This window comes from Ascaphus truei, chromosome 3, assembly GCF_040206685.1.
Source record: "Ascaphus truei isolate aAscTru1 chromosome 3, aAscTru1.hap1, whole genome shotgun sequence".
In the NCBI taxonomy this organism is placed as follows: domain Eukaryota; kingdom Metazoa; phylum Chordata; class Amphibia; order Anura; family Ascaphidae; genus Ascaphus; species Ascaphus truei.
Genome location: NC_134485.1, coordinates 419,927,426 through 419,940,943, shown reverse-complemented (window position 1 = coordinate 419,940,943; position 13,518 = coordinate 419,927,426). Strand labels below are relative to the sequence as shown.

At 48.8% G+C, this 13,518-nt stretch overlaps 1 protein-coding gene across 1 annotated transcript; it reads left to right on the top strand.

The window, feature by feature from the left end:
- The first annotated feature begins 11,784 nt into the window (after window positions 1-11,784).
- LOC142491190 (odorant receptor 131-2-like) lies at window positions 11,785-13,070 on the top strand. The gene has a single exon (XM_075593464.1). The coding sequence runs from the start codon at window positions 11,820-11,822 to the stop codon at window positions 12,747-12,749; it is 930 nt and encodes a 309-aa protein (XP_075449579.1). The 5' UTR covers window positions 11,785-11,819; the 3' UTR covers window positions 12,750-13,070.
- Window positions 13,071-13,518: the final 448 nt, after the last annotated feature.

The window sequence follows — 13,518 nt, the reverse complement described above, 5'->3', positions numbered from 1 at the left end:
GAGGAGAGAGAGAAAGGGAGAGGGGGTAGGAGAGAGAGGAAGAGAGAGGGGAGAGGACAGAGAGCAAGAGAGAGGGGAGAGGAGAGAGGGGAGAGGACAGAGAGAGAAAGAGAGAGGGGAGAAGAGAGAGAGAAGGAGAGCGAGAAAGAGTGTGGGGAGAGGAGAGAGAGAAAGAGGGGGGAGACAGACAAGAGAGGGGAGACGGGGGAGAGAGGGGAGACGTCGGGAGAGAGGGGAGAGTACTGTATAGGACATTTAAGATATACAGGGTAAATAAGATATCCAGATACCGAGACAGAGAGGGGAGACAGAGAGGGGAGACAGAGAGGGGAGACAGAGAAGGGAGACAGAGAAGGGAGACAGAGAGGGGAGACAGAGAGGGGAGAGAGAGCAAGAGAGAGGAGAGAGAAAGAGAGAGGAGAGAGGAGGAGAGAGGAGGAGAGAGGGGAGCGGACAGAGAGAAAGAGAGAGGGGGAAGGAGAAAGAGGAAGAGAGAGGGGAGAGGAGAGAGAGCAAGAGAGAGGGGAGAGGAGAGAGCAACAGAGAGGGGAGAGGAGAGAGAGAAAGGGAGGGGAGAGAGGGGAGAGGAGAGAGAGAAAGGGAGAGGGGGTAGGAGAGAGAGGAAGAGAGAGGGGAGAGGACAGAGAGCAAGAGAGAGGGGAGAGGAGAGAGAGGGGAGAGGACAGAGAGAGAAAGAGAGAGGGGAGAAGAGAGAGAGAAGGAGAGCGATAAAGAGTGTGGGGAGAGGAGAGAGAGAAAGAGGGGGGAGAGAGACGAGAGAGGGGAGACGGGGGAGAGAGGGGAGACGTCAGGAGAGAGGGGAGACGGGGGAGAGAGACGAGAGAGCGGAGACCAGAGAGGGGGGAGACGAGAGAGGGGGAGACCAGAGAGGGGGGAGACCAGAGAGAGGGGAGACCAGGGAGGGGGTAGACCAGAGAGGGGGGAGATAGGGGAGACCAGAGAGAGGGGAGACCAGAGAGGGGGGGGACTGACTGGGGGGGGTGAATGACTGGGGGGGGGGGGGACTGACTGACTGGGGGGTTGACTGACTGACGGGGGGGTGACAGACTGACTGACTGACTGGAGGGGTGACTGGCTGACTGGGGGGGGTGACTGACTGACTGGGGGAGTGACTGACTGACTGGGGGTGACTGACTGACTGGGGGGGTGACTGACTGGGGGGTGGGGGTGACTTACTTACTGGAGGGTGGGTGACTGACTGACTGAGGGGGGGGTGACTGGGGACTGGGCTACTGGTTGGTGAGGGGTTGACTAATTGGGGGGTACCTGTGGTGTCACATGCACACACAGACACACACACACACATACACACACACTCCCATACACACACAAACTCCCATACACACAAACTCCCATACACACACACACACACACACACTCACACTCACACTCACACTCACACACAAACACACTGCCATACACATTCTCCCATACACACACACACACACATTATCCCATGTATACACACACACACACACACATAATCCCATGTATACACACACACACACACACACACATTCTCCCATATACACACACACACACACATTCTCCCATATATATACACACACACACACACATTCTCCCATATACACACACACACACACATTCTCCCATATATATACACACACACACACACATTCTCCCATATATACACACACACACTCTCTCTCTCTACACACACACGTGGGGGGGAGAGGAAAGGCCGCGAGCAGCACCACCACGCTCCCCTCATCCCGCGTGCCCATCTCCCGCCCCGGGACCGGGGGAAACCAGGGACCTGGGGGGACATCCCTGCTCCCATCTCCTGCCCCGCGGTCTGACACGGGGACAAGGGGAGGACATCCCATCTCCCGCTCCGCGGTCTGACACGGAGACAGGGGGGGGACATCCCATCTTTCGCCCCGCGGTCTGACATGGGGACAGGGGAGGACATCCCATCTCCTGCCCCGCGGTCTGACACGGAGACAGGGGGGGGACATCCCATCTTTCGCCCCGCGGTCTGACATGGGGACAGGGGGGGGACATCCCATCTCCTGCCCCGCGGTCAGACACAGGGACAGGGGGGACATCCCATCTCCCGCCCGGCGGTCTGACACGGGGACAGGGACAGGTGGGGACATCCCATCCCCACCCCGCGGTCTGACATGGGGACCGGGGGTAAGTGGGGACCTGAGGGGACATACCCGCCCCACTGGCTGACTCAGGGACCGGGGGGAAGCGGGGACCTGAGGGGACATCCCAGCTCCCATCTCATGCCCCGCGGGCTGACACAGGGACTGGGGGGAAATGGGGACCTGAGGGGATATCCCCGCTCCCATCTCCTGCCCCGCGGGCTGACACAGGGACCGGGGGAAAGCGGGAACTTGAGGGTACATCCCTGCCCCATGGGCTGACGTGGGGACCGGAGGGAAGCGGGGACCTGAGGGGACATCCAAGCTCCGATCTCATGCCCCGCGGGCTGACACGGGGACCGGGGGGAAGCGGGGACCTGAGGGGACAGCCCCGCTCCCATCGCGGTCAGACACGGGGACAGGGGGGGACATCCCATCTCCCGCCCCACGGTCTGACACGGGGACATCCCATCTCCAGCCCCGCGGTCTGACACGGGGACAGAGGGGGACATCCCCGCCCCACGGGCTAACGCTAGGAACGGGGGGAAGCAGGGACCTGAGGGGAAAGCCCCACTCCCATCTCTTGCCCCGCAGGCTGACACGGGGACCAGGGGGGTGGGGGGACACGGGGACACGGGGACCGGGGGGGAAGCGGGGACCTGGGAAGACACAGCACCGGGATGGCTGGGGCTCGACCCACCGCAGCCACCCGGCCCGGGATAGTTACCTCGGCTCTGCAGGGGGTGGGGTGCGGTGGTGTGTGCATGTGTCCCCCTTTCCACGGTACCTGGTCCAGTCCCTGTTGCCACTGCCTCCACCTCATATCCTCCACCTCATGTTGGCATCAGGAGCACTCCCCCCTCAGGCCCTGCAACACTCCTGGTGGCTCCTGTCTGATGGTGCTCCTTCCACGCTTCTGTAGGATGAGGCTAAGGGTGGGGGGGAGGGGGCTGACACTGCTCATGTGGTGCGCTGCTTTTGCTGCGCGGCAATTTTAAGTGCAGTTGGAGGAGGAGAATGCCAAACTGCCGCCCCTCCGAAACAACTCGTCAGGGGGTAAAATGCAGTCGCCCCGGGCGTCCAGGGGACCGTATTTGTCGAAGACTGTTATATATATACTATTACATTGGGTGTGGGACAGGGGGGAGAATGTTGTAGTGTAACATATATATATATATATATATATATATATATATATATATATATATATATATATATATCAGTGTTCGACAAACCTATACATTTGCTCGCCCCGGGCGAGTGGATTTAACCCCCGGGCGAGTAAATATTGGCCCAAGCAGCACACGTTTGGTACTAGGTGGCGAGTAGATTTTTTTGTGTGGCGAGTAGATTTTTTGGTGATTTGTCAACCACTGTATATATATATATATATATATATATATATATATATATATATATATATATAATATATATATATATATATATATATATATATATATATATATATATATATATAGCAGGGTCTCTCCCCTGGTTTCCCCATTTACCTCCGCTACAGGATTTGTGGAGCAGCGACTGCATTGCCGGAGGTTCCCGGCGGCTCCCTGTGCAGGGCGCTGCCATGGTGAAGTTGCGCACTCATACGCAGTGAGATCGCGCATGCACAAGAGGCGACCCTTAGAGAAACAGGGCTCCGATGGGACTACAAGCCCCATAAGGAATAGGGGCAAGTATGCAGGTGCCCCAGATAAGTCAAAAGGGCTCTCAGATTCCCTGCTCCACAGATAGATACTGTACAATTCGCGTGCTTGGACCTCGTCAGTCAGAGATGGGACATCAGAGGGGTACGGTGTGTATGTGCAAGGTGTCAGTGGCCCCTGCACTGAGCCAGAGACCCAAGTTAGGCCCAAGCTAGGCCCGCCTCCCACATAGGTTGTGGTTGCGATAGGGACTTGCCCCTTAGACAGGGATATTGCCCCGCTTTGCACCGTCAGTTCAGGTATACAGCCAGGATGCGGCTGTGGACTGGCGCTTGGGGTCTGGCACCAGACCAACCTTTAGGAGAGAGAGACTGTTACGGTGGGACACTCCTTCCGGACACCACCCAACTCTGAGGCGGACACACGGGTGGGAATTGCTACTTGTGGACACCAGGGTGCAACAACTTCCATCCAGGAAAAAACTGGGGCACAGCATCAATCGTGGGATAAGTCATTCAAAAGGGTTTATTCATATTAATAACATGGAGAAAAACAAAGTACTAATACAGTCACTCTAACGCGTTTCACACGCAGGGTGCTTTATCAAAGAGTAACAGGTGACTTCTGAATAACGTTTTTATAGCACCTCCCTGAAGTCTCCTTCATACTTCTTCCAATCACACAAATAATTGTGATCTCTTCCAGGTGGTAGTATGTAAATAAAGGGGAGTGTGCTGTAAGAAAGCCATCAGTGAACAAACTTGGTAAACAATCAAAAGTGCAAACATAGAGAGATCAAACATATCTCTATAATCATACATTTATACACAGACAACAATAATAAAAAATTAAAACAAATCAGGCTTTTCTTACAACACACTCCCCTTCATTTACATACTACCACCTGGAAGAGATCACAATTATTTGTGTGATTGGACGAAGTCTGAAGGAGGCTTCAGGGAGGTGCTATAAGAAAGTTATTCAGAAGGCACCAGTTACTCTTTGATAAAGCACCCTGCGTGTGAAACGCGTTAGAGTGACTGTATCAGTACTTTGTTTTTTGTCCATGTTTTTAATATGAATAAACCCTTTTGAATTACTTATCCAACGATTGATGCTGTGCCCCGGCTTTTCCTGGATGGGAGTTGTTGCATGCTGGTTTCCACACACCAGGCAGCACGAAGAACAGAAGATCATCTACATGCTGTTTGGGAATGCAGGCTGCCATACTAGCACATTATTATCTACCCGGCAAGAGGTGACGTCAGGCTATCAGTGAGGAAAGGCTGGGAATCCCATCAAGACTCTCTGCAGGCGGAGACGCTGAACTGCAGAGACCGCTACCAATGGAGTGATACACGGCGTGGGGGGTACTGAGACCCTGCATTCGACATCATTGGTGCAACAAGTGACAAGCCATTCGAAGTTTGCATCCAGTCAGGACACGCGGAGCGGTTGATCAACGGACCCACAGGATCCAAAACAGCATGACTTTCTCTACTGACCAGCCTAATCCCCCAGCCGTGAGTAACTGACTCTCATTGAGAGCAAAATTTATACCATATACAACAGAACTGTTCCTCTGTTCTTCAAGAGACTGGTGATTACTTTATAGCACCAGAATTTTGAGCGATTTTGCTCTGGTGTTTTATTCATGGACACCAGGGTGGTTGGGTGCCCAAGGGCCCCTCAGGACTTTGGGGGACTATCTATCTATCCAGGTGTGGACATGATGTGGGAAGGTGCTGAGGGTACGTTCGTGCGTGGCCTAGTTGGTAGAAGAATTGTACATTGTGTTTGTTCTATTGCATACAGCAAAACTGTTACTCTTAGCAGTGTGTGTTTTATTGCATAAGGTCCTGTAACGGGGTTATCCCACATAGTAGGATCCCGTACAGGTGGAGGCAATGTCACCAGACGAATCAGACACATCCCAGGCTCCAAGCAGTGGAGGCTCAGCCCTCCTGTGAGCCACAGGTAACGCACCATAACACACAGTAGCCGCCATATCTCCCAGGGGGTGGGGAAAATTGTGCTACAATTGGAGGCGCTGCTGAGAGCTCAGACCTGGGGTGCCCTATTCAGTCCAAATTAAGTCAATCTAATTCTCCAACATGCTGGTGCCCTCAAGACAGGAGGTCCATGCCTGGGCCTTTAAGGTCAAAGAACCACCCAGCCACGGTTGCAGTGGGGAATGTCCCCGCTCTCATGTTCCAAACAGGGATCAGGGACCACCTAAAACGACTTTCTCGGTCTAAGCAATGCATGGATTAGAAGGCGCGAATTTCATACCACATATCGGTAGAGCACGATATTACTAACGTCGGGTCAAGAAATATGCCATTGAGATGCTCCACAGGCTCTCCATACACCAGAGGCCCCGCCCGAAGGCTACCCGCTCATATATCCTTAGTTAATAGAGATCTGGAAAATGTTCATCTCATGATTCTCCTCAGAGGCCCCCTCTCAAGCCGCAACGTCCCCCATCTCCTCGGGGGATGGCCGACTCCTGCACCAATCTCCAGTACCCCCAACAGGGTAGACGTACCTGTACCCCGTGTAACCTTCACCCCAAGTGCCGCACTTGGGGCCCTCAGCTGGGCCGGGAGTACCCCACAGACACCCATCCCTAGTCCAAGGGCTGGAAATGATGGTCGCTTATCAAGTGGCGGCTCCGCACTGGGATTAACCTTACCGCAACTACTGTAGGCCCTTAATATGTCTTCACAGTCGCAGAATTACAGAAATCTCAAGGCCTTCTCCGGGATAGTACCCACGCCTTTAGGAGAAGAAGAGTTCGAGGCTTGGAGGGAACACACTCTCCGCGTTCTAGATGAGTTTTCTTGCTCAGAGGCCGTCCAGAGACAGAGGCTGGCCGAATGCCTCCTATCCCCGGCCTCGCAACTTGTACGGATACACCGAGACACAGATGGTGACGTTACCGCTCACGAGTTAGTGGAACTCTTAACCCAATCTTATACCAGCAAAGGCGACGAGGATGGGCTCCTGGCTCAGATTAAGGTTTTCCGCCAAAAGGAGGGAGAAGCATTATCTGCATTTGCACGCAGGCTCCAACTGTCCCTTTGGACACTGATCTCTAAGAAAATAATTTTGGCCGCAGTGGTGGATCAGTACCGGTTCAAACAACGGCTGATGGGATCACTACCATCACACCCAGTAGCCCTTTTGATGCGAGGCGCTCCAGCCAGTGTAGCGGAAACTAACTGGGGCCTATGGGAACGTGTATGGCCTAGTCCAGAGGCTACCTCTCCCTACGCCTGCTCCGTCTGGACTGATACACCATCTCCAGTCAGCGGAGGATATCCTGAATGACAGGATCTCCTCATCTTGCAGCGCCAACCTCAAGATGGCCGCTGCTTTTCATGTAGTCCATATGTATGTGGCTGTGCCAACCACAACATAGCCGACACAGCTCACTAAACCCTCCCACACGACGGGACCAATGCCAGGGAGGCATATCTTTGTAAGGATTTTGCTCGATCCATGCCGTGTTTTACTGCCAGTTCAGGATTTCCAGACTGCCTGCCCTTTCTGCTCAAACCTTCCATTTTGTGTACTGGCAGCCTGCTATATAAGGCTGCTGTTCCTGGTGGGAGACGCCGAGCAAAATTCTGTTTGCTGCAGCTCCGTTTGATCTTTGCTGTCACGCATTACACTTTTGCCTATTTGGAATCCCTGTTGCTGACCCTGACCGTGACCCCAACCTCGCTGCCTTTCACCTGCCCTGACCATTTGCCTGTCGCCTGGACTCTGAACCACTGACGCCAGCCCTGACTGTCTGCCTACCGACTACGTATACTCCTATAGGACTCTGTCGCTGGGCTCTAGTCGGTTATTCTGCATTCCTACCTCAGCCCTGCGGGTCTGCTTCCTGATTTGAGACGAGCACCGTCACAGTTTGCCTTTATTTATATTGCACCATTAATGTAAATAGCGCTTCACTGCAGTAATACATGTTACATAAAAATATAAATAACAAATAATACAAATAACACATAATGGGAATAAGCGCTTCAAACATACTGTAAAATTAACATTAGAAAAAGGAGTCCCTGTTCCGAAGAGCTTACAATCCAATTGGTAACTGGAAGAATGTACAGAGACAGTAGGAAGGTGTTCTGGTAAGTGCGTCTGCAAGGGGCCAAGGTCGATGTATGAAGTATATAGTACCAGCCACGTACCTTCCCAAATGCTTCGTTAAGGAGGTGAGATTTAAGATATGTCTTAAAGGTGGATAGAGAGGTGCTGGTTGGATATTGAGGGGAAGGGCATTCCAGAGGTGTGGGGAAGTCAGTGAGAAAGGTTTAAGGCGGGAGAGGGCATTAGATACAAAGGGGGTAGAGAGAAGACATCCTTGAGCAGAACGAGTCATGATGGTGTATAGGCAGAAATTAGGGCTGAGATATAAGGATAGAAAGAAGAGTGTAATGCTTTAAAATTGAGGAGAATTGAGTGTGTGATACGGGATTTGATAGGCAGGCAGGAGAGGATTTTCAGCAGGGGAGGCGCTGAGACAGATTTAGGAAAGAGTAGAGTGATTTTGGCAGCAGCGTTTAGGATAGATTGTAAGGGAGACAGGTGGGAGGCAGGAAGGCTGGACAGCAGGAAGTTACAGTAGTGGAGACGGGAGAGACTGAGTGCCTGTGTCAGAGTTTTAGCAGTAGAGCAACAGAGGAAAAGGTGTACCTTTGTAATATTACGGAGGACAAAAGCAACAAGATTTGGTTACATATTGAATATGAGAGGAGAATGTAAGAGAGGAGTCAAATATGACGCTAGGCAGCATGCTTGTGATACTGGGTATACTGTATGATAGTGCTTCCAAGAGTAATGCAGAAGGAGGTTGTAGGACAAGGTTTGGGAGGAAATATGACAAGCTCCATTCTTGAGAAGTTAAGTTTGAGTAGGCGTGGGCCCATCCAGGATGATATGGCAGAGAGACATTCAGAAACTGGTCTTTACAGCAAGTGTAAGGTCAGGGGTTGAAAATTAAATGTGTATGCCATCTGCATAGAGGTTATATTTGAACCCAAGAGATGTGGTAAGGTCACCTAAAGAGTGTGCACAGAGAAAAGAGAAGAGGTCCGAGGACAGAGCCCTGGGTACCCCCGCAGAGAGATCGATAGAGGAGTAGGAGGTGTTGGCAAAAGAGTCACTGAAAGTACAATGAGAGAGGTAAGAGGAGATCCAGGATAGAACTTTGTTACGGATACCAAGTGTATGGCGAATGTGAAGGAGAAGAGGGTGATCCACATTATCAAAGGCTGCAGAGAAGTCGAGTAATATGTGCAGAGTATAATGACCTCTGTCTTTAGAAGCATGGAGGTCATTAGTTATTTAAGTGAGGGCTGTTTCAGTGGAGTGAGCAGTGCGGAAGCCAGATTGTAGAGTGTCTAGGAGAGAATCAGTGGTGAGAAAATGGAACAAGCGAGAGAATACAGGGTGTGCAAGGATTTTAGAGACAAAAGGCAGGAGAGAGACAGTATGATAGCTAGAGAGACAGGTAGGGTCAAGCTTGCTGTTTCTGAGTAATGGTATGACTGCTGCATGTATGAAAGAGGAGGGAAATGTACCAGAGTAGAGGGAGGAGTTGAAAATATGTATGAGCATAGGGATTAGAGTAGGAGCAAGAGGTTTTAGGAGATGAGGTTCTCTCTACTAGCACTGCTCTTCCAAGCCCCGACAACCACGCCTGGGTGGCCTAATCAACCACTCTCAGGCAACAACACCCATCACTTACCCCCCGCCCTCACCCCCCCCCCCCCAAAAAAAAACTACCCATCCCCCAACTTGACTAATTGGCAATAACCCTATTAGCCAAATGTGGGTAATAGAGCTTTTGCGATAATTTTGTTTTAAATAAAAACATTTGAAAGGAAATACATTTTTTAAATCACATAATAAACAAAGTAGTTGCCCCGGGATGGGTGCATAGGCCACCCAGGGGGTGGGGATGGGAGCGGTTAACCTCTTGATTATCTTTGTGCTTAGTAAAGCATTGTGCTTTATTAGCCACTGAGGTTTCTATCTCATTGTTTTGAATATCGCATACACAGAGCAAACCCTGCTCCGATGCACCCATTGAAAACTCCAAAGGTGGAGCAAATAATCAATCAGGGTTTGGAAAGGCGATTTCGAAGAGCCAAGTCTTGAGCCATTTAGATATGGGACCCCTGCTGTGTTAATCTGTTGGGCCATTAGTCTGCTGTGGCAAAGTTTGTGAGAAATTCGGGGAAATCTCGAAAACCAATTCGGTAAATGATCGGATAACGGCAGCTGCATCTGTAAGAGTGGAATTCACCTCCAGAGGATATTTTTGTTGGTTGGAGTGATTTGCTTTGTGGCTACTTTCTGTATGTCGATCAGAAATGTACTGAAAGGTCCCAGAGGTCAGAATATGACAGTGTCAGAGACGTTTGTACAATTATCTAGTTAAATTTTAATGGTAAGATTCTCAAAAGAAAGAAAAGTGTTTCTTTTGGTGACAGTACATTTAATATTTTCTTTATAAACCCTGGGTATGCCCAGGGCCATCTTAACAGCATTATAGGCCCCCGGGCAAAGCAGTGTACTGGGCCCTGCCTACACAACCACTCACATACTGTAACATTGCAAGCAATAAAAACGGCAAAATTTATCTCGCAAATGCAGACATCCCAACCCTCCGCTACAAGTCGTAATTTTTCTCCTTCTACCGAGTTAGCGGGAGATTTAAATGTTGAGGCGGGTGATCGGAAAATTTGTGTTAAATTCTGGTCTGTGCATAGATTAGCATGGGGCTCCTATGCTCGTGGGGCCCCTGGGCAACTGCCCAGCGTGTCCATGCATTAAGACGGCACTGGGTATGCCCCCTCTGTACCCTGATGTGCTGCTGTTGGCATAGGTTTTATGGTCTTGTGGGATAATTTTGTACAGGGCGGTGTTACTATCATTTAACCAGGTTTCAGTGATTGCAAGAATGGTTGGAAGGGGGGTAGGTAGTGTGTTTTAATATCGATAATGTATCCTATTTTTTATTACGTTACCATTTCTTACCAATGTGGCTATCTAGATCCCCATTGAGATGGCCTAGGTAGCCACAGTGACAATTAATGGCCTTTTTTTAATACGTGTTTTATGATGTTTTTTTAGTGGCCATGAGCACGATTAGCCACATTTGGCTAATAGGGTTATTGGATATTAGTCTATAGGGGGGCAGGAGGTTTATTTGAGGGGAAGTAGGGGGATCAATGATTGGGATAGTTGCACCTGGGTGGGTGGTTAGGCATTCTGGGGGATGCGGTAGGGGTTAACCTTGGTAACCACAGGCATCAAATGGGTTCATGTTATTTCTACCGTAGGGTTCTGTAATAATATATATTACAAAAAGCTATGATATAAATATTATTATAGTGATCAAGATGCAGTGATTAACACATTATTAATGGTCACGTTCATTCCCACATCGTGACTTCGTGCACCTGGTTTAATAGTACCTCAATCTTGATTAATTCCATCATAAAATGTTATCGGTGCGATATAAACTCAGTTTTAACAGAGGTGCATGTATCTGGGCTACTGAGAGGTATTGTTGGTGTAAAGTTAAGGATGCATCAACTTCCACTCAGGGGAATTTTGATGCACCATTCATGTTGTTAACTTCTTACCATATTGAATATGGAGTAAACATCTCCTGTCCAGCTCTTCTCATTATCCAAAAAGCGTAAAATGGCAAGAAAAGGACATTTTATTGCCCTTTATAATGTGACTGTCTGTACAAATCAGATTAGTCCTTTTCATTGAAGACTATTTTCAGCTGTCTTTGCTTTTTAATTATTTACTGCAAGTACAGTATGGATTTTGTTTTTAAAATGAAAAACCGAGCAATAACAAAATAAGATGTTGCAACACGTTCACGCTTTTGGAATAGATTTCGGGTTCTACGCTGATCATAATCTTATTTTTGTTTGTTTTTTTGTTATAAGTTTGAAAACCTCAAGAAAACTCAGCCGCAGTCATTCAGCAAATGGCGAACTCTACGGCTCTGCACAGCAATATCACCCAAGTGTCCGTCGATAGCAACAAGAACATTGAGAGTCTGAGGATGGCTTATCTAATCTTGTTGGTCCTCTGCTTCTGCATCTTCTTGTACTTCCTTACAATTATACTCAGTGTCTACTTTACCACAGCTCATATTCGAGAGAACACTCGCTATGTCCTTTTTGTCTATATGCTCATTAATGACACACTGTATCTCGTCCTGGGGTTTTTTCTGGTGGTGTTTAACATATACGTGATAAACCTCCCTGTGCCATTATGCATTGTCTTAGTGATTCTATCCTTAACTTCCTTTATGGCCACCCCCTATTACCTGGCAGTCATGTCTCTTGAACGCTATGTAGCCATTTGCTACCCACTAAGACATGCACAGCTTTGCACCCCACAGAGATCTCATGCTGCCATTGCAATCATATGGGCCGTGGGATTCAGCCCTTGTGTTGCTGATTTCATTGCCCTGAGCTCCTCAGTTGAGACAAAGTATTTCTCTCTCAGTGGGATTTGTGGCCGGCCAATGTTGATAAAGACCCCAATGCAAAACAACATGAGATACATCACCATCATCTTCAGCTTTACCATGGTGGGACTGATAATCGTGTACACGTACATCAGGATCATGCTGATTGCACGGAAGCTTAGTTCAAACAAATCATCTGCTTTTAAGGCTGGGAAAACAGTCATACTCCACGCTTTCCAGCTCCTTTTATGCATGTCCGCTTTCACATCTCATTTTACGGAGACATACCTCAAAGATTATTTTGCTTTTTTTCCTATAACCAACTTTCTCCTATTGATGTGTCTGCCTCGGTTTCTCAGTCCTTTCATTTATGGGATTAGGGACGAAGTGTTGCGCAAATATATAATAAAGTGGCACTCTTTTGCAATCACTTTAGGATAGAACCACCAGAGACCTTACAGTGTACAATGTCAAGAGTATGTGACACACTTAACTTTTAGTACACATGCTTCAATAGACATGAAGAAGAAACATGTGAGATTTTGAAAACCCTGCATAGAATACACCTATAAAAAAAATCTCTTGCTGATTGTCAAGTACGACACACCTATGAGCACGTGATGTTGACTATCGCAAAAGTCAATCAAATGAACAATATCTCAGCTAAATTCGTCCCAATATACCATCTGTCACAAACAGCACACAAGTGAGCACGTGACTTATATATGCAACCAGGGTTAATACACACGTCTATCCACTGCCACCAACCGAGAATTTATGTAAACTATGTAATTAATATATCTGCCAGGGTCTCAGGTCCCTTAATATTATAGAAAAAACTATGCAGTTAACACAAAACAATCTGTTGTAGCAAAATGTGTCTAAAAATGTAAATACTCTCTCCAGAGCATGCATCAGTTAATTGAGCCCCAAAGCATTACTTATTAAAGAATTGTTTAATATATGTAGCATAGGCTCCGGCCGCTAGTTATTTTCCTGGGCCCTACCAGTGTAAGTCCTGTTAGGTGCAGGGACTGAATGGGTTTATTCCTTCAGAAAGGCCTTGTGTGCTTTTGCAGTCTTAGATACATTTGATGTAACTAAGGCCGGTCCTAGCAACAGCCAGAGAGTGTCAGCCTGAGGGGTGGATACCATTTGGATCACATACAGGATGTGATGACCTGTCAGTATCCAGATCTTTCTTGTTAGG